Here is a 22,184-nt window from a genome sequence, read left to right as displayed (position 1 = left end):
TCCCGGGAATATGAGAACCGGGAATTCCCGGGTGCATGCCCTAGTCGAGGTCCATCTTCTAGTGCCAGCTTATCGTTGAATTTTGGGACACGTTGTATAAAAACCGGGCAAGTGCGAGTCGGACTCGCGCACGAAGGGTTCCGTACTATAAAGCAAAAAAAAAAACGGTAAAAATGCAAAAAGAAAACGGTCACCCATCCAAGTACTGACCACGCCCGACGTTGCTTAACTTTGGTCAAAAATCACGTTTGCTGTATGGGAGCCCCACTTAAATCTTTATTTTATTCTGTTTTTAGTATTTGTTGTTATAGAGGCAACAGAAATACATCATCTGTGAAAATTTCAACTGTCTAGGTTCGTGAGATACAGCCTGGTGACAGACAGACGGACGGACGGACGGACGGACGGACGGACGGACGGACAGCGAAGTCTTAGTAATAGGGTCCTGTTTTACCCTTTGGGTATGGAACCCTAAAAAAGACCATACGAACTGAGCAGCCGTTATAGTGGCGAAACTAGAGTGGCAAATCAGGCAAAACGCCATGGGCTCCTGGCCTGAGAGGGGTTCGAAGAAGATTTGATCTATTTTACGTGAGCATTTATAGTTATTGCTCCCATTCGATGAATTTGCCACGGGATTCAATTGGCACATATCGTCGGCCAAACCCGTAAATTTCTTATCTTCTCCGAAATTGTTAATAGAATTTATTTTATTTTGAATACCTCAGTTGCTTAGCTATTACTGTTGCTATGATACTGTATGTGTCATAATGGCCAAAGGGAGGGAATTTACTTTCTAAAATTAGGTATAAATCCATTTGTTGATTACGCTAGAAATATGTTGGCTGACCTCTGACCCGGTATTCGAGATGTGTAGTTATTTAGATAATGCAACTATGTAGTCGTATCCGACGGTATTTGTAGCGTGAATTAAAATGTCAATAACAGATAATACTTGCAATGTCAACTGCATAAGAGTTTCCTACTGATTATTTACAACTGTATTATAGTTTCCTAAGTTCCTACTGATAATACGAAATGAAGGTCATTGTGATAAATCACCAGTGAGAATGAATTGAACTAATAGGTACGGGTCAAACTGAGAGCCTCTTTTTTTTTGAAGTGGGTTAAAATTACTTGTTCTCCGAAATATTTGTGAAATACTTTGCCTTAAACAACTTGCCTTAAATACTTTGCCTTGGTTTTAGATGCAAAAGGGTTTTTTTTTCAGATGGGGATCTTCCACGGCGAAGATTTGTACTCGATGGAGCACGTGGCTTACACAATCAAGCAGTATGACAAATTGGAGCGAAACTATTACTACAGATCGTAAGTCGTATACTAATATATTGTGTTATTGACAAAATGATCGAACCACTTCCTGATTAGAAATTTTTAATACCTACTTTCAGCGCCAGACGTAATACAAAATGAAATAACCAAATAGCTACAATACAAAATAATATTTTTGTATCAAGAGGGCTGCTAATTGTAGCCTTAGGTACATAGAGAGAAATTGTATATGATCACGATGCTCGAACATGATACGACTATAGAAAGTTTCATATAGGCAGGATTAAGATCAGATCAACTAAGTAAATTATTCGTTGTATAGAAAAGACCGCGTGGCGGTGATGGTGTCCCGTAAGAGGAGTCTGCCGCTGCTGCAGCTGGCCGGGCTCAACCCGACCTACATCAGCATCGACCCTCCTACGGCCGTGCGAGACTGTCTTACCCTCTTCCCTGTGGGCTACGGAGACGATTATGAGGAGGAAGAGACCGTAGTTGAGGAGGAGATTGTGGTTAGTTTCTTATTTAAGTACGGTGGTAGCTGTGCTCAACCCGACCTACATCAGCATCGACCCTCCTACGGCCGTGCGAGACTGTCTTACCCTCTTCCCTGTGGGCTACGGAGACGATTATGAGGAGGAAGAGACCGTAGTTGAGGAGGAGATTGTGGTTAGTTACTTATTTAAGTACGGTGGTTGCTGTGCTCAACCCGACCTACATCAGCATCGACCCTCCTACGGCCGTGCGAGACTGTCTTACCCTCTTCCCTGTGGGCTACGGAGACGATTATGAGGAGGAGGAGACCGTAGTTGAGGAGGAGATTGTGGTTAGTTACTTATTTAAGTACGGTGGTAGCTGTGCTCAACCCGACCAACATCAGCATCGACCCTCCTACGGCCGTGCGAGACTGTCTTACCCTCTTCCCTGTGGGCTACGGAGACGATTATGAGGAGGAGGAGACCATCGTTGAGGAGGTGATTGTGGTTAGTTACTTATTTAAGTACGATGCACGATGGTAGCCGTGTTCAACCAGACCTACATCAGCATCGACCCTCCTACGGCCGTGCGAGACTGTCTTACCCTCTTCCCTGTGGGCTACGGAGACGATTATGAGGAGGAAGAGACCGTCGTTGAGGAGGAGATTGTGATGGTTAGTTACTTATTTAAGTACGGTGGTAGCCGTGTTCAACCAGACCTACATCAGCATCGACCCTCCTACGGCCGTGCGAGACTGTCTTACCCTCTTCCCTGTGGGCTACGGAGACGATTATGAGGAGGAGGAGACCGTAGTTGAGGAGGAGATTGTGGTTAGTTACCTATTTTACTCCGGTGGTAGGCATGTTCAACCCGACTTACATCAGCATTGATCCTCCTACGGCCGTGAGGGACTGTCTTACCCTCTTACTCTTACTATGAGGAGGAGAGCATTGTCGAGGAGATTTTAATTGGCTACATTTCTGATATTCTATTGATATAAATTGTACCCATATGATTTGATTTTGATTGTTCTGTTATTTTCAGGAAGTGCCACCAGAGCCGGAACCTGTTGAGGTAACTATAATAATACAATTACTTCTTGATATACTTAGGTATAAAGTACTGGTATTTTACATAAACAGGTGACTAGAATTCAATATGAAATGTTTATTGGCAGGTTGAATCAGGAGAGAAGAAAGAAGGCGACGAGGATGAAGAAGAGGAAGAGGATTAAAATGTATTCGGTTTGTTTAGGGATTCAATATATAATATTTCGTAAGTACCTAGTTTTAGTATTCAGAGTTATACTTATTAAAGCTCCTTAAAAGTTTCAACGTTACTTACTTAATTTTATTTAAAGTTAAGATAAAAATAGTTTATTTTTTAAGCTTATAGTTCGTTTTTTTAGCATTAGAAAAAAGGTAAACAATCTTGATGTGTCTTTTAATTGAAAAACACGTTTTAAAAATAAGTCACAGCAATTTCATAAGTAATAGTTGATTTTTATAAAGTGTTTTACAATTAAAAGACATGTCAAGATCGCTTATCTTCTTTGTAGTTACTTCTTTCTAATGCTAAAAAAACGAACTATAGGCACATTACAATGCGCTTATGAACGTGAAACTCCATACTTGTGAAAACTTCTACATTGGAGGAAGCTATACCAATATGAGATCGGCAAGAAACGAGTTACCTAGGTACGGTACTCGTATATCAAAGAGACCTCATTGGCAAATAATAGTTTGAAATCATCTTCTATGTTTGTAAAAAGGAAACGACGTTTACTTATGAGATTTTTAATGAATTTTTTTTAGTTTAAAAATATTACACTTCACATAAAACTTTCATGTGCCTAAAGTTTACATGACTCACAATCAGTCTAGAGCGAGTGGGTAGTTCATAAAAATCGTTGGGCATATTTACAGCCAATGTCATCATATGTCGGAATGACTAATGTTTCTTATCGTATCTGCCTTTGTTTTGTTGCTAATTTCATTCTCATTACCTACTACATAACGGAAATTAGGTTTATATTGATCATCACAAGATATACAATATGTATACCTAATTATTAATCCTGATTACTCTCTAATTCCATAGCATTCGACAACACTTCTCTACTAGATGAAACTACGCGACTGCGTGTCAACTTATTTCTAAATTTAAAATAAACAAAAAAACATAACACTGCGAGCATTGCGCAAAGAAGGGTCCCGAAGTTGGCCGCCAAATACTTGTTTGTGACATTGACAAGTTTTTCTAGATTGTTATTTCCCGAAAGCAACATTTTATTGTCATTATCTTGAGTGTTATTGTTTATCTCAGTCTCACTTTTACATGTTATTCCATTTACATTTTCTGTGTCAAAATTTGGGGATTCCGCTCTCAAGGAGAGCCCTTCATGAATAAATTTCACCAACATATCACATATTAGCGGGTTACCTCCTATAGATAAAGTGGTTATGGTACTTCTAGATAATGTGAATTCAGTGAGATTAATTTTGTCTATGAAATTGTTGTCAAGGTAAACGACTTGCAAATTTGATAAACCGTAAAATAATTTACCATCAAATCTGTGAAATCTGTTATTTGATAAGTTAATTCTACTTACACTTTCCATACCTTCAAATACGCCAAATTGAAGGAATGACAAATAATTATTGTTTAAATTTAAACTAAAAAGAAATTCACAGTCAATAAAGGATCCTGGCTGAATGTATGATATTTTATTATAACTGATATCAATTGAGGTAACACTACGCTGCTTTTGGAAAGACATTTTGTTTATGGACGTGATAACATTGGAAGTTAGCTGTATCCGTTGTAGTTTTACATTTGTACTATTTATGGAAAATGATTCAATCCGGTTGAACGATAAATCTAAAAACTCTATTGCCCCTGTGCCATTGAAAACGTTAAAATCTAATAGTTGTATATCACTGTGTGACAAATTGAGTTTATTTAATGATCTCATTCCGTAGAATGAGTCATTCTGAAGGGTTTTGATTTTAGATCCCGAGAGGTCTAAATCGTAACATGAGGACAATCCATTCAGCGTTCGTTGAGGGATGTCAGTGATAGGGTTATTTTTTAAATTTAATTTTAGCAGAATTTTTGAATTGGTAAACGATAGAGTTTGTATATTTTCGATGGCGTTATTAGATAGATCAATAACTTGCAGCGAAGTGAGAGGTTGGAAAGAATCCCTTCGGATTTGCTTTATGGCGTTATTATTGATATAAAAATGACTTAAGTTCTTCAGACCTGTTGTGTCAAAATCTATGCTTCGTAGCTTGTTAAACGATAGGTCTAGTTCTTCTAAATAGTCGAGGTTTCTAAATGTAGTTTTACTTATTTTGGAGATGAAATTTTTACTGAAATTTAGCGATCGGAAAGAAGGATGAGGTCCGAATAGATCCGGCCCCAGCTCTCCTATGTCCGCGTCACTGAGGTCCAACTTTTCAAAGTATAGACCATTAAATGCGTCAGTGTCGAGATAGCCTGCTAAAGTGTTGTTGTGAAGTTTTAGATCTGTGATATGGGCGCCCGCAAATGCTCCCGACTCTATGTTCGAAATTTTATTAAATGACACATCGAGTGAATAAAGAAGACTGTTATTCTGAAAGGTTGATTTTAAAATAGCCTCAATATTGTTGTTACTTAAGTCCAGTTGCGTTAAAGAACTTAAAGAGTTGAAAGAAGAGCTATCAATACTTTTTAAACTATTGGAGCTGATATTAAGATATTTTAATGCGAACAGGCTATGAAAGTTATCCTTATTTAGATGTGTTAGATCGTTGTGATCTAAATATAATTCTTGTAAGCTTACTAGACCAGCTAAAGAAGAGTCAAGCTTGAAAATCTTGTTGTTCGAAATGTCTAACGTTAGCAATCCTGTCAGATTACTGAACGTGTCTTGATTGAACGATTCTATGTAATTGTAAGATAAATTCAAATGTCTTAATGTTACATATGGTGCGATGTCGTTCTGTAGCACACCTTGGATGTTATTATGGCTAAAATCGATAGTAGTTACCGGTAACTGCCAGTAGCTAGGCCAACCTATCTGGGCGTCTAAACGTTCTATATTATTATAGGACACATTAAGCACGTTTATCATGCTCGGTCTTGCGAATGCCGCTAGATTTAGAGAGTCAATATTGTTGCTGGAGAGATCAACTATCGTCGCTTGTCGCAGATTTAAAACAGTTTCTGGAAACTTCTTGATTCTTCCGTTCGTTATCGAGATGGCGTTAATATGGTCCTTTAGCTCGTTTATAACTGAAGAGTCATTGGTGGTGTAGTCGAAATCTACTGCCTCTACAGAGACACTGAAGTTCTGATGTAATATATGTTCTTCTGAGTAATCGTTGTATAAGTACAAGCAGGGCATTTGGACTATGAGGCTGACGGCATCACTGAGGTCGCGGGTGCAGACGAGGCGGCCGCCGCAGGGAGCGTCGTTGCCGATCTCATGGATGTTGCAGTCGCTGTTCACTGGTGGGCCTGTAGCGACCAGGAGCGTCAGTATTAAGATCGCTTTGGCTGTGTTATCTGGAATATTAATCATCATGTTTTTACCGTATCGGTGTGAGATGAGATGGGAGACTTCGCAGAATAATCTAAATCACATCATGTACCGAGCCGATCAAATAGTAGGTAAGTGATGAGACCCGAGTGCCCGACCCAAGATAAAATTGAGACAAAGGAAAGGAACATCTATCATTTTGTGCCTGTGTCGCTGAATTATTTGATAAAATAGTCTTGAGTTTAAAAAAGGAAATATTACACTGTGTTTAGAGTAGGTATATATGGGTATTCGTATTCGAAAATCAGAGTCTTAGCTATATATTTAAGTCAAACAAAGACTTTTCTGTCGCAACAATCGGGGATTCCCCGTGTAGTATAGGTATACCTATATAATAGATCCAGCAGTTTAAAAGAAGAAACAGAGAAAACTATAATATATAGTATGTAAATATTAACTTGAGTTTCACGGACACAGGACACAATATTCCGTCCGAATTGATAAACAAAATGCACTCCTACATTTAAAACCTTAAGTCTTTTTTGACTGACATTTTTAAACCCCTGGGGCTCGACGGTTTACACAACACAATATAAGGGTATCATCTTGGGTCGTCCCATTCGTTTTTCGTCAAGTTCTTAAAATTCGTCCTATTCTGCTTTCGTCACTCATTCTACATTGAAATCCACCGACGATTGTGACGAATGTAGAATGAGTGACGAAAGCAGAATAGGACTAATTTAAGAACTTGACGAAAAACGAACGGGACGACCCAAGACGATACCAATATAAGAAATACAAAAAAAGATAACTTACCCATTTTATCCTCTTCATATGGCAACGACAACCGATACTGCCTAATGTTAGAACAAATAACCGAATGATAATTAATTGTTATTTGATTGGCTATCAAATGAGCTAACTGTAAGCAGTGCACAGTGGCGGTGCGACTGCCCGAATGACACTGATACGGGACCGAGGCCCTTGTGTTGTAGGTATTGGCAAAGAGTTATTTACTGTGGAAGAGGCGTAAAGTGGGTCTGAGCTATAGACCTCGGAGGATTACTTAAAACTAATGTATGGCTCCGCCATTTTGAGGAATTAAAAAAACATGAAAATCATTAAAAAAATACTCATCGAATTTGCTCACTAAATTTCACGAGAATCGGTTGAGAATTGCGACCTGTAGAGGAGAACATCGGGACACACGAAAGCATTTTTGCCATAGCTGAAACGGAGATTTTCGCTAACGCTCGATCAAAAAATCATGCCCTTGAGTTTGACGGCTAAGATGGTGCTAAACTATTATGCTTTGTGGTAATTGACTTGTAAAACGTCACTTTTCAGTTTCACAGCCAGAGTTAGCACACAAACGGGTGTTAGGCCAGGTGCACTATTTCAATATTTCTCCTGGCCAGTCAGCAGCAGAAGTTGCTAAGCGGGCGAGGTGTTCAAAATTACCTTGACACTTTATTTTCTTAACAATAAAGTCGCGTCAAGATAATTTTGAACTCCTTGCCCGTTAAGCAACTTCTGCTGCTGACTGTACTGAACCTTTCCCGATGCCCAACTTCCTTATTCTTATTACACCGCCCGTCTAAATAAATAGGCCCTGAAAAATAATTCAGTTCAGTTGACATTCAAGGCACATTTTTTAGACTTTAAACCTCTTATACAATGAATAACTCTTTGGTATTTATCCTGTGTTATCGCGACTGTCATGCCTAAAGTCAAGAGGGCATCAGACGCGGTCAAGCTTTCGTTTAGGACAATAATAAATTGCATACCTATTGTCAATACAGTTTACATTAGGTATGTAGTGCATAATTTGCTGGCTCAATATTAAATTTTCAAGATAGTTGAAATTCGACTTAATGTCACTATGGCAACGTTAAAATTTCAGTTCGATAAAAGTAAAAGTGAAACATAGAACCCTGTAATATTGGGCCAGCCAATTGTTTTCCATCGTATTTTCTCGGAAACGTTCGTATGCTACTTCAGTCAACCTCGGTACTTTCAGTGTTGCGTGCCCGAAGGGTAAAAACTGACCCTATTACTAAGACTCCACTCTCCGTCTATCAGTCTGTCTGTCACCAGGCTATACAGCCTGATCCGTGATAGTGACACTTGAAATTATTTTAAACGAGTCAGTCAGTCACGTATTATGAAGTTGAATAGCTCGACATGTTTCGATCCAATTTGCGAGCAACACTCTATAAACTCTCCATCGGTAGACCCTATGCCTTTTGTAATAAGGTCCACCGAGGTAAATTTGCCAGTACAGTATGCGACCTCACCCAGGCAGCTCTTCGGATCGTAGAACGCTGGTGTAGAGATTTTGACCTATCAGTTAACCCCACCAAAACAGAAATGGTAATGTTCACCAATAAAAGGGCACTTGGCAACTTTACCAGACCAACACTCTTCCAGACTGAGCTACAGCTGACCGACGAAGTTAAGTACTTAGGGCTAACGCTCGACAGTAAACTCAACTGGAACAATCACATCAACAAACGCATAGACAAGGCGGGAGTAGTCTTCTGGCAGTGCAGAAGGATGATTGGTAAGAGGTGGGGACTCAACCCGAAAATTACCCTTTGGCTCTATAAGACTATAATCCGCCCCCTACTCTGCTACGGTGCTCTGGTTTGGTGGCCAAGAACAAACCTAGGCAACGTACGAGACAAGCTACAAAGACTCCAGAGGCTCGCATGCACGGCCACCACTGGCTGCACGAGGTCCACTCCGACTGCAGCCATGGAGGTCATGCTAAACCTTTCACCGCTGCACCTACACATACAACAAGAGGCCAGTCTCTCAGCGGTAAGGTTACGAACCCTCAATATATGGTCTAACACCACAGGAGCTCTTCACACAGCATGCCTGGAAAAAGTATACAGCGAATTTCCAGTGCTCATGGCGGGCACGGATCGAATTCACAAACAAGCCATCTTTGACAAAAGGTACAAAATACAATTATTTGAGGACGACAACTACGAAGGACTCAATCCCCGGGAGCTGAGAATCTTCACTGATGGGTCCAAAACAGACAGCGAATCAGGCTCTGGAACCTTTTCAGAAGACCTGAACATGTCAATCACCACTCCGCTAGGAGCCCATAACTCGGTATTCCAGGCTGAGTGCATGGGCATCATTAACGCGGCGGCTGCCATCACTGCAAGGAAGGTAGTAGGATCCTCCATCCGCATACTCTCCGACAGCAGAGCAGTCTTAATGGCCCTAAAAAGCCATATAGTCACGTCCAAACTTATACACGAATGCCACGAACGACTAATGGAGGTATGTCAGAACAATAAGATCACCTTACAATGGATCAAAGGACACAGTGGATCCCGAGGTAACGACGCCGCGGACGAGCTCGCCAGACAAGGATCGGGTGCGGGGGCGATAGGCCCGGAACCGATCCTCCCGATACCGTTTAGTAAGGTACGCTCAATGCTGCTGGCACGTACAGGGAAACTACACACAGAGCACTGGCTAAACCAAACTGGATGCAGACAGGCCAAGCAGGCCATGCCTAGCATGAACGGTAAGCTCACAAGGGCGCTCCTTCAACTAGGAAAGGTTCGACTGAGTATGGTAACCAGTGTCATAACAGGTCATGGACTTTTTAACAAACATCTTTTTATAACAGGTGTCACAGACAGTCCCCTATGCCGTGGATGCATGGAGGAAGAAGAAACAGCCTCTCACGTGGTGTTGGAATGCAGCGGATTGGCCCCATACAGGGCAAAACATCTCGGATCCCCGAGTGACCTCCCCGAGGTCCTACTCAACATCAAAGGTTTGATAGGATTCCTCGAGGAGCTGGGCTGGCAAGACTAGCCCACCCCCTATCACGCAAAATAGGCGCAAGACGTCGAGTTGCGGAAAATCGCCCGAGCTACAATACAAGGTCCACCGATGGTCAGTTAACAATTTGGGCGATGGTTAGGGCATGCAGTACCGGTCCCGGTACCAAGAATTTAATTTCCCGGTTCTGGGCATGGCCGGAACCGGGATTCCCGGTTCTTCCCGGTTCTCAAGACATATTTTGATTACTTTTATAAGAAATTGTTTCTGTTAGCGTACAATATTTATGAATGACTTATTTTCATATAAATAATTGCATAAGAATTAATAAATGACTTATTTTATTATAAACAAACACTTAATTGGTGTTCCAATCTATTTTACGAAATTAACCGGCACACATTGCCTCCGCCTGGGTCGAGCCACACGGCCGTAGCGTAGTCGATGCACTCAGCAGTCAGCACTATGACGGCACGGCCTGCCTGCACGAATGCCTACTTTACTAGGTTAGTTTGTCGGGTTATTTGGGTCCCTCGTTTCATAGCACCATTATTAAATGTTATATAATGTCCCGAGCTAAAGTACTAAAACATTACTACTATTGAAATGAGAATAAATAGTCATATGATGAGAACCGGGAAGTACCGGTACCGGGTCTTCAGTACCGGTTCTTTTAACACCATAAAATTCCCGGGAATTCCCGGGAATATGAGAACCGGGAATTCCCGGGAGCATGCCCTAGCGATGGTACACCTGTAGCGGCAATTCGCTACCCGCTCCGCTCCGTTTATTGCACTTGGACCATCGGCTAGACGCGCGGACACAAAGGAGCAGCGCATACGTCACACGCCCCGCACGCCGCGCGCATCACCCGCCGTCGCCTCGACGGCCGGTTCCCTCACCGCATCGGCACCTACCACTCGCTCTCAGACCGCGTTCGCATGCGCCCGCGCACTTGTTTTATATAGCTGCCGCTTACGCAAATTCAAATTGTAACGCTTTCTCATTAGTTTCTATTGTCATTATATTTAATTTAAAGTTGAAGTTGCTATTTATCATTTCATCGCTTCTACGCTGTCGCCCTGCTTCGCATAAACAAAAGATTACGTGTAGTGGCCTACCCGGTTTCTACACACCTATCACGACAATCAAAATGTCTAACATGTTATGAATTGAAAGCATATTATCTAAAAGATAAGGCATTTGTTAAGAAAATAAAACAAAGAAAGTTAGAGTACAACAATAGGTGTTTATTCAAAAAATCAAAATAGTTACAGTGTATACATGCAGTCTTTTTACATATTGTAATATCGTGCTAACGTAAGTACATAAATAATGGGTGCGTCCACATCTAGCAAATGCGCCGCTATCGCACCATTAGCGAACCTCTTGCGAACTGTAACTGCATACGCGCTGCAAGCAGTGGTCCAGAAGACTCGAGTCTTTTAGCTCTTTTTTAGGGTTCCGTACCCAAAGGGTAAAACGGGACCCTATTACTAAGACTTCGCTGTCCGTCCGTCCGTCCGTCCGTCCGTCCGTCTGTCACCAGGCTGTATCTCACGAACCGTGATAGCTAGACAGTTGAAATTTTCACAGATGATGTATTTCTGTTGCCGCTATAACAACAAATATTAAAAACAGAATAAAATAAAGATTTAAATGGGGATCCCATACAACAAACGTGATTTTTGACCAAAGTTAAGCAACGTCGGGAGGGGTCAGTACTTGGATGGGTGACCGTTTTCTTTTTGCTTTTTTTTGTTTTTTATTTTTGCATTATGGTACGGAACCCTTCGTGCGCGAGTCAGACTCGCACTTGCCCGGTTTTTAGGGCTCGCCTCATCTCTTGACGCCTAAAAGGCTAAAAGCTTTAATTAGTTAAATAGGCTTTTAGCCTTTTAGGCGTCAAGAGATGAGGCGAGCCCTAAAAAAAAAAGAGCTAAAAGGGTCTTTGGATCATTAGCTGCATGACAAACATCAAACATATATTCAGCTAATAGGCCACAGGGGCACTTTTCAAAAATTTGCAATACTATTGTATTGGAGTGTTTTGACATTTCACGGAAATAAGTATCTAGTTGACACAACAAAAAAGAGAATTTAGACTAGTGGAATATTGTCAAAGTAAATTATGTAGTCAGTACATTTACTGCCATCTTTCGGCACAAATGATTAACATTTTTAGAACGCCATTTGACTTTGATCCTTGTAGTAGATGTAGCGTGTCGTAGATGGCGATACTTTTATCAGTTTTCACTGATATAAGTATATTTCAATAAGGATAAAAATCAAATGGAGTTCTAAAAGTGTTGATCATTTCATTTATGTCGAAAGATGGCAGTAAATGTATTGACTACATAATGTAATTAACTGTCTTTGGTACAATGAAATGCATGTGAGCAATAGCGATCTTTTGGCAAAATGGTTCGCGAGTGGCGCGCCGTCGGTGCATTTTCCATATCTGGATCCACCATGTAAGAGCCCCTTCACATCCATCTAAATAAATCCAAAATTGGTTCTGATGAAAGGGTTCTAATTAAGGAATGCAATCGGTACAAAATACATATTTAAAATGAGAACAATTGGCAATTTACCGGTTCCACGGTCTACACAATTATTACCGGTTTACATTCCCTAGTTCTTATAAGGCTTAAAATAAATGTGATTATAAATAAATGTAGGAATAAATGAATGAAATTAAATTACACACGTATTTCAAATATACACATATATGATCAATATCATATTCCATTCCTTATATTATAAACCTACAAGCCTTTTATATTTCTATACCTTTGGAAAAAAATAGTAATATTAATTAAAATATAACGAAAGCCTACAAAATTAATCGTTTATATAATTTTTTTAGGGTTCCTTCTCTTCTTAAGCATAGCCCTTTGACCGTCAAAGACCTGCTTTACACATTAATTATGTATATTATACTATTTTGGTATGCAGCCTTATGCGGGATTATATTAGTTTTAAGCTGCTATGTAGAGAGCTACCTTGAGCACTTCTTAGGACCTGCCTATATTGCTTATAAATATAATACTAATATATTTTTAATCCATTTGTAACATAGCCTAGCCAAATACTATTCTTGCCTATTATTTGCAATTTTAGGATTTATTTTTACTTAGTTTTCAAACCAAGCAATCCCGGTATCTGTGGTTATATTTTATTTAATCATATCTTACTACCTATACAAAATACTACATATATAGAAAGCCTAATTAAATATATACGGGAATGTACAACAGTCAAGCATTTAAGAAGTCTCTATAAAAATCCATTGAGTTATCCTCGTGCCGCCCAATGTACATTAGGATGTACAATCAGTTTCGGTGGAATCAACCTTAATGAAAAACAGATTAGGCAGCATTTCATTTGTCTCGTAAATTTTTCGAACAAATGAAATTCAACCCAATTGAAAATACAAAAAGATTGTAATTTCCTTGGCTATAATTTTGTATGGTGGGCGGCACGAGGTTATTATTACTATAGAGAAGCCATACCAAACAATGAAATTGTCGCAATTGCAACTTGTACCACGCGACCAAAGCGTCTAATAATTCACGGCGCTTACGCGCGTTTAGGTCGCGAGATTCACGCTCCGCTTCTATGGTTTGTTGTCAAAACAACAGCAACTCATGAGTTGTTGTCGCCATGGCGCAAAATACAGCTTCTCTGTGTCGGTTCTATACGTTAGTAATAATAGTTCAATGGTAAGGTCAGTACAATTCATCCCATAAGTTATACTTCAATTATTCTGCTGCTTCAATACTTTATGGTCTACCCTTGGGAACCTATAATGCCCATATATTTAAGGGTGGTATTCCGTCTGTCCAATATCTTGGTCCAATGTCATTGCGTCTCTCTCTTCCATGAAGCCTAATTCGAGACAAAATACACATTTGACAGGTGGAATATCAGCCTGACCCTAATCTAAGTGCAAATAACATTGAGATTACATGGTGCTAAATAAAATATTAAGCCTTAACTAAACAAGGAAAAAATAACTTTAGGATACTACAATACAATATTCTAAATTTAGAACCTAAAACGTTGTTGGTACCATAATTATTATTTCGCCTTAAGCTTAAGGTGTAGTAAATCGTCGGACCCATACCAAAATACACCGGCATACTTTACTGGTTAATACTATGGAACTGAAAGATAGGCAGAGAGAGGCAGAGTCAACTGGGGTCGCTAAAACAAAACCGTGATTTCATAACACGCCGATTTCTTTTATTCAAAACATGAAATGTAAGAAAATATAATTCTGGCATAAGTAAGTAAGTAAATATTAAACTAATAAGTATGAGAACATTGTAGAACAAAACTTATAAACTATTATTTCTTTGTGTTCACGTGCGACACGCAAAAATTCACATATCAAGAGCGAGCCGCGAATGGCTCATACGTGGTACCAAAAAGAATAGATAGTATAGAGGGGTCCTGTCATTGTCAATTTTATAGTCACGGTACATTTACTGCCATCTATCGACACATGATTAAAACTTAAAATAAAATTGAAAATGTATAAAATAATCAAAATATGTTTACGGATAAATGATTTTTAATTTTTATTGTTTCCTACTGACCCATGTTCTTTCACTGATATGTGTTAAAATTGTTAAATACCAACGGTGTCGTTAACGCCATCTAGCCGAGAATAGGCCAAAGGTAATGGCGCCATCTATTCGAGAATGACTTTTCCTTGGCCGTCCGAGGCACGTTTTTTTCTTAGACTTTATTTATCTTATACGGAGTTATATATATCTCTGGTGGTACTTACCACGGGCCATGCAGGGCCATCTTAAACTATACTAGGGTCCTTTTGGAAAGTAAAGAAAGCGAATTAAACTAAAGTTTTTCTACTATGGTCTTCTATTTATTATGGGTAGTCAAATTTGTTACTGTCTGTCCTTCGGGGCAAGGCAAGGAAATCGGCTTGTCATGAAGTTACAATTTTGCCTTAGCGACCCTACCTCTTACCCGATCTGTTAACTATGTGGTATTAACCGGTATATATTAAACCTTGTTTTTATCCTTTGCTAGAAAGAAGTTATGTTAGGGTTACTAGTTGTAGAAAAAAATGCTGCTAGGCATTTCAAAAATCGGTCGGAAGTAACAAGGCCACATTTTCGTTATTTAGTTCTTACAAAATACATAGACTAGTGACAACCTTTATGACAAGTTCTATTATTACTGATAGCACCTGTTTACACCTATCAGTAAAACATCCGTTTTTTTTGGATACATACATACATCACTGGCTCAGTGACCCAAAGAGGATCTTGGCCTCTGACACAAGAGAGCGCCATTCTGCCCTATTCTGCGCCACTTCACGCCAGTTGGGTATTCCGAGGGCGGACAGGTCTTTTTGGGCTTCGTCACTCCAGCGGTATCTGGGACGCCCAGACGGACGTTTTCCGCCCGGGTGCCCCACATACGCTCTTTTTTTTTGGATATTGTCTTTAATTTAGACTGTGAGACTATTGTTTATAGCATTACGTAGGTCACGTAGGTCTATTTTATTTTCTGTATAATATTATACATATGCATGTTGCTTACGATACACCCAAGCCAACTACACACTAAGACACTTATAATAAATTATTCGCTTTTTTATTTACTGAGTTTAAAATTATTACTAAAAATCGTCATGGTCGTATGATGGTATAATTTACGTAGCAATAAAAAAATGGGCGTTCCATGCAATTTTCTTTAAAAAACAAAAATCTTTAATCTGTTTATTTCAATCAATAGGTTCGGTGTACAATCAATCTCAGTTACAATCTCTATATTTGGAGATTATTAAATTTATTATATGGTACTTCATATTTAAAAAAACAGACTAGTAATATGTCCGTCTGTATGTGGAGAGAGTATGTAGTATACGGTTCAGGGCGTCCGTTAGCTGGCGCAGGTGCACAAATCGGATGCACGCATAGGCATAGTCTGTCGATTTGTAGCCGGCCCCGACCCGCTAATCCTTTGTGTATTGTTAAGTAAAACCGCACGTGCCGCTACCTGTAAAAAAGGGTCGTGTAATTCTCTACGGTTACTGAGTGCTGACGAGTCGAACCAGTCTAAAATGTGTCATTCAGATGCGTAACAAAGGCGCGTTATCGGAGAGCGCACCTACACTGGTTTTTTGAGCGTTGGACTAGCCCGCGCTCGGGTGTCATTTAGAATAATTAAGACCCTTTTTTTCAGGTAAGTAGCACGTGCGGTTTTAGTTAATAGACATAGAATGACAAGTTCGGGGCCTGCTACGAATCGACAGACTATAAAATTCGTATCGCACGCGTCCGCGACGGTTAGAGTTGCTCAAACTATGTCTCGTTAACCCGATCACCCGCTCCTTGCAACCGCGCTAGCTAGCGGATACCCACATACGGAAGTTCTAATTTATTTAATATATTCTAAGAAGTGCAATAAATAAATGATAATGATTAATGATCAGGATAACACACGGTCCAAGGTCCGTGCTAAAACAGACTCGCACTCAAAATGAAGGCATGAAGGAATGTTTACTTGAGTGAGGTATCCAGTCTTAACCCCTTGAGAACGACGGACGCGATATTGCGTTTTCCGATTTCATACAAAGTTTAGGAAATATAAAAACCCCTGGGACATTGAAGATGTGACAGTTTTTTGAAGTGCTGGGTTAAGTGTTATCCACATTGCACAATGATTGCGTCTTCCATTCCAAAACTTTTCGGAGCTTTATATAAAGGATCCCGCAAAGCGGGGCACAATCGACACTACTTTTGTTAAACTGTATCCATATAAAGGACCTGCAAAGCTAGGCTCCTCCTTACAATTATAGCAAAAGTCTAACCTTACACAGTTGAATATAGTAGTGCCATCTATACGGTCGCAGCGCGTGCCTCCTTAGCCAGGGAGAGGAAAACTTCTTCGAGCGTAGTTTCCGTAACCGTGTAGTCTTCCACTATAGAAGGGAACTGTTCTCGAAGATTCTCTAGCTGGGAGAACAGCTCACTGTTCCACATTGCGTTCTCCAGTACTTAACCTCTATTTCAAAACTTTTCGGAGCTTTATACCTAGGATTCCGCAAAGCGGGGCTCAATCGCCACTTTTGTAACTGTGTCCATATAAAGGAAAGCTCCTTGCAACAATTATAGCAAAAGTCTAACCTTACACAGTTGAATACATTAGTAGTGCCATCTATACGGTCTCAGCGCGCGCCTCCTTAGCCAGAGCGAGGAAAACTTCTTCGAGCGTGGTCTCTGTAACCGTGTAGTCTTCCACTATAGAAGGGAACTGTTCTCGAAGGTGCTCTAGTTGTGAGAACAGCTCGCTGTAGCGGAGAGAGTCCTTTACGTGATAGCTCAGCATACTCTGCAAATAACAACAGGTACAGTCAGCAGCTGAAGTTGCTAGTTGAGGTGTTCAAAATTAACTTGACGCGCTCTTATTCTCTTAACAATAAAATCGCGACAAGATCATTTTGAACACCTCGCTCGCTTAGCATTGCTGCTGACTATATGATGAAGTAGATGCAAATTTCGTCAGTCATCGCATACTGGCCGACTAGTAAAGTGGTTAAGGACAATGTGTAATGAACCCTCGTGGATGTCAGCTGCCGCTCCGTTTGTGGGATGAGGAACGGCATCCACCCAAAGACGCTTCGCGATTTAAAACTTTTGTATGTAACTTTGAATTATGTTTTACAGCTAGTATGTTAGTGTGTGGTAAAGAAGATTTTAGTTGAACATATAACTATTGTTTGTATTATTAGACAGTGTTAGCATACCTGGTGCTGGTCCTGCAGCTCGCATGAGAAGCGCGTGTTCAGCTCGCCCTTGAATTCATCCAGCTTGGAGACTCCGTCCGTCACTGAAAACAAGGCATTAATAATAATAACATGAAGAGTTTTATAAATCGCCGGGTGACAAGCAAAAGTCACTAACTAATACCATTGAAATGATTGGACAATAAACCGTGTTACAAGTGTAATAAAGTGCATTGTTACTTCAATTTTTTGATAGTACTTAGTGACATTTGCTTGTCACCCGACGAAATAAATGTTATAATTACTTGGTTAACTTGCGGCTATCAACCAAGTAATTTTGACCGATGTTTGAACCCACGAGTTTAGTAACCCGCACAGATTTTCATTGTCAGTTTACTTTAAGTATCTGCCAGGCAGAGTGATGGCAACATTTTGGTCCAAAATTTTGACGGATTGGTGGTCGCTTTCGGATGAAAGAAGCGCCCGGCGGCGTCCGTTGGCTCGTTAGGTGGATGACGTCCGAAAAATCGCGGAGCACTTTCGGATGAGTGTACGAACGTACGAACACTATGCTCATCGGTGGGCGAATGTGGGCTAAAATGATGATGATAAAGTGTCTCACCGTCCTGCGCGTGGGTGAGCTTGAAGACGACGGAGTACCCCTGCGCGTGCTCCGCCTTGAGCGCGGCCGCCGAGCCCAGCGCGCGCAGCTCGCCGCCCGACATGATGGCGATGCGGTGGCACAGCGCCTCCATCTCGTCCAGGCTGCGGGACACATTATATACTTCAGTAAAACGAGGCACACAGGAGAGAGTTAAGGCCGAGCCACACCGGCTTACGTGTGCGTGATGTGCGCGTGTGCGTGCGCTAAAATGTTGGAGCCGCACACGCACACGTCACGCAAGCGGTGTGCCGTCTCTCAAGGATACAGATCCTTACTACAACGCCGCACGCGCACGTGCACGTCACGCACACGCAGCCGGTGTGCACAGGCCGTGTGCGTTGGAGGGTCTGCCATCTTGTGGCCTGAACCGGAAAAATATGTGCACATGTACAAAGCAAGTGCTACCATCTAACGTTCTCGTCGGTCGTATCGTTTCCTTGTGCATACCACATACCTAGTAGGTTCTGCCATCATGTGGGCTACATCGGAAGCATAAACGCAGTGTTGCCAGATCTACTGATTAAGCAGTAGATCTATCTGATTTTAAAAATATCTACTGATCTGCTGCTTTTTGCTGCTAAGCTACTGATTTTTCGAAAACGAATGATTATTCGTCGTGACCGAATCATCTAGTTACTTTATACCGTCGTATCGTGTCGTCTAGTGAACAGTACTCGATAAAAAAGCGCCGCGCTTAAAAACCGCCTTCGTGTGAATACATATACTTGGTTAAGCAGATATTGTCAGTAGAGAAATGCGGTAAATTTGAAAAATGTAGGCGCGAAGGGATATCTTCCCATAGAAAATTTGAATTTCTCGACTTTTTTTACTGACAAGATTTGCTTGACCAGCTATACATGATTATCCATTTGTGTCATTCTAACGCTTTTTTAACGCGCGAAAACGCGCTTTTTTGAAAAAGCTCCCGTGCGAAATTGGGGCCTAAAAAGGAAAAAAAAAACAACTTTTTTATGGGAGGTTAGTGTCAGGTCAGAGCATAATTTTTTTTTGTTCAATTTTACCTATTGCAGACATCAATTTCTAAATCTACTGCTTTTTTCCCCTATCTACTGCTAAACCGATTTTTTTTCTACTGAATATTTCAGATTTCATCTGGCAACACTGCATAAACGACACATTTACGCTTCGGGCCAAAAATCTGACAGCTCCTATAGTTCATGCACGGGAATAATTATGTGTGTTGAATAAGCTTTAAGGTTAAATAATTTTAAACTAAAACAGTCGGTTGATTCCAGAAAAAAGTCTAACATGCCGTCGTTTTGATGTACACCAAGTCAACAAATAGAAAGCAAATGCACGAGTTAGTATAAGAATATGTGTATGTGAAGAGTTCTCTCGATTTACTCATGATGCAATCTTCAGAACTTGACGTAATGGTAACAGGATCAAAAAGGATGTTCTGATGAATAAGTTCAATCACCTTCGATGTCAGCCAAATCAGCCGGCCTAGCCAAGGTGACAATCGCTATCGCTTCGACAACGAAACGCTTTGTGTCTCCCTATCACTCTTCCATATTAGTGTGACAGTGATAGTTGCGTTTCGATCGCTACGGAGCGTAAGCGATTGGCACGTTGGCTACGCGGCCAGGGAATATACAAATATAGGAAAATATCGGATTGAGAATTTCCTTCGATTTGAAATCAATCTATAAGGGTGTACCTGTGGGAGGCGATAATGAGCTCGTGGTGTCTCCTGGCCCGGAGCAGGGCCTGGTGCATCCGTCGTCTAGCCAGCGGGTCCACTCCGGCGGTGGGTTCGTCTAGTAAGGCAGTGCGAACTGCCTGGCATAGCGCCGCGGCTGCGGCTAGACGTCGCGCGCAGCCGCCGCTGTATGATGACACGCGTTTGTCTGCGTGCCGTGACAGATCTGTAAATAAACCAAAATTTTATAGAAGGGTTTATACATAGACTAGGAATCCTCTAGACCGAGTTTAGAGCAATTATTTCATGCAACCGATGATGCCAAAAATGCGGGGGTGCGCGGGACGAGGTGAGCGAAATCCTGTGCCGTGATTGGTCCGTTCAAAGACACGGACGTCACACAAAGACACTTTCGACTCGAACATGGAGTAAAACTACCGTATGCGTGGCAGAGTTCTAGTGAATATTTTTGCCGATTAAGTTTTTAAAAATGGTCAAGTTTGTTGGCGAAGTTTACAGCTCAATAAATACGTACCGACTTCCTCGATCCAAGAGTTGGAGACGGTGGAAACATCCTCGTCTTGCAGGCCACGTAGCGTCAGCAGCAGAGAAAGGTTCTGGCGACCGGTTAAGAAGTCGTCCAGACCGGCGAACTGGGGGCAGTAACTGAACGTACGCATGTACTGAGGACAAAAAAAGATTGATTTTATTTTTAACTGCCAATTGTATAGTTTTACAAGGACTATCTCATTGCAATCATAGATAGAGAGAATCATACTATCATTGTCTTACACTAGTACTAGCACCCAAAAAGAAAAGAATGAGTATAGTTTTCCTGGTTCTTACTAGAGATGCTACGAATATTCGGCAACTATTCGGTGTTCGGCCACTTTGCCGAATATTCGGTATTCGGCCGAATGTTGCCTAATTCGGCCGAATACCGAATATCTGTTGCACCTACCTAAAAAAAAATCACAAAAAAGTAACAAAAAGCTAGGTATTTTTAATATTTAAAATGTACTCTTGGAAAAAGTGGTTAAATACGAAGGCACGTTTTAGTTACAGCATTTTTTGATTCTTAAATATTTTATTTTTATCATGGGTCTGATTTGATTGACTCTAACTACATTCATTAAATTCTGTTCAACATAGAAGTATATCTTAGCAAACGTTGTGCTTTGCTGGCGAACAGTTTTCGTAATAATTATGACTCAAAATGTACGCATGTCATGCCGAATATTCGGTATTAGGCCAAATTCACTATTCGGGGCATCTCTAGTACTTACTGACTGACAAATTGGTTTGACCAACTATATTTCACATTTCTTTTGGCTTAAAATGTAAAAAAATGCAAGTGTGACAGAAAGCATCATGAGTACACGGGCTGTAAAAAACAGCAACTGTAAATCGGTGGATCTTATTACTAAAGGCATAAGGTCCACCGATATACAGTTAACAGTGTGGGCGATGGTACCTGATTGTGATTTATTTATAAATAGTTCGTTATTTTAGCATTAGAAAGAAGGTGAGCGATCTTGACACGTCTTTTAATTAAAAAACGCTTTTTTAAAATCAGTAACTATTAGTTAGGAAAGCAGAAGAATATTAATGATCGTATTAGATTCATAATTGTTACATAATTGCCGTGACTTATTTTTAAAACGTGTTTTTCAATTAAAATACACATCAAGATTGTTTACGTTATTTCTAATTCTAAAAAGACGAACTATAATAAATACTCATCAACAAACATTTTTTTGCCATTAGTTTTACATTTTCAAAATCTAAATTATGATAACTGCTAAGGTGGAAGTACTAGTGCTCCACGCTGCACTAGTATTCGACATGGGCGCTTTATTTCAAAGTAATATAGGTTAAATTTGAAAGGCAAAGATTTTTCTGTATTCAAATTTAATCCTTGTCACTTTGACATCTTCTACCTTAATTGATTTTTAGATGTAGCATTTTACTTATTAATTTATTA

General features: G+C 40.4%; 3 protein-coding genes across 3 annotated transcripts in view; 1 reads left to right on the top strand and 2 right to left on the bottom strand.

The window, feature by feature from the left end:
- Window positions 1-2,440, top strand: part of LOC134672263 (uncharacterized) — a gene marked incomplete at its 3' end in the record, with an annotated part of 30,384 nt that extends 27,944 nt beyond the window's left edge. Inside the window, exons 12-14 of the mRNA XM_063530161.1 lie at window positions 1,232-1,329; window positions 1,616-1,784; window positions 2,405-2,440. Coding sequence (XP_063386231.1) covers window positions 1,232-1,329; window positions 1,616-1,784; window positions 2,405-2,440 — 303 coding nt within the window. The remainder of the gene's footprint in view (window positions 1-1,231; window positions 1,330-1,615; window positions 1,785-2,404) is intronic.
- A 1,192-nt stretch (window positions 2,441-3,632) lies between these two features.
- Window positions 3,633-7,262, bottom strand: LOC134672037 (protein artichoke-like). Its single transcript, XM_063529935.1, has 2 exons — window positions 7,112-7,262; window positions 3,633-6,321 (listed from the first exon to the last, which is right to left on the bottom strand). Exons 1-2 carry the CDS (start codon window positions 7,113-7,115, stop codon window positions 3,839-3,841), a joined length of 2,487 nt encoding a protein of 828 aa, XP_063386005.1. The 5' UTR covers window positions 7,116-7,262; the 3' UTR covers window positions 3,633-3,838.
- A 4,075-nt stretch (window positions 7,263-11,337) lies between these two features.
- Window positions 11,338-22,184, bottom strand: part of LOC134672262 (phospholipid-transporting ATPase ABCA3-like) — a 48,694-nt gene continuing 37,847 nt past the window's right edge. Inside the window, exons 31-35 of the mRNA XM_063530160.1 lie at window positions 20,736-20,883; window positions 20,219-20,426; window positions 18,496-18,638; window positions 17,895-17,977; window positions 11,338-17,479 (exon numbers count right to left, since the gene is read on the bottom strand). Coding sequence (XP_063386230.1) covers window positions 17,306-17,479; window positions 17,895-17,977; window positions 18,496-18,638; window positions 20,219-20,426; window positions 20,736-20,883 — 756 coding nt within the window. The 3' untranslated portion in view covers window positions 11,338-17,305. The remainder of the gene's footprint in view (window positions 17,480-17,894; window positions 17,978-18,495; window positions 18,639-20,218; window positions 20,427-20,735; window positions 20,884-22,184) is intronic.

This window comes from Cydia fagiglandana, chromosome 16 (genome assembly GCF_963556715.1).
Source record: "Cydia fagiglandana chromosome 16, ilCydFagi1.1, whole genome shotgun sequence".
In the NCBI taxonomy this organism is placed as follows: domain Eukaryota; kingdom Metazoa; phylum Arthropoda; class Insecta; order Lepidoptera; family Tortricidae; genus Cydia; species Cydia fagiglandana.
The sequence above is the reverse complement of the archived record's forward strand: the minus strand, read 5'-3'. Positions and strand labels throughout refer to the sequence as shown.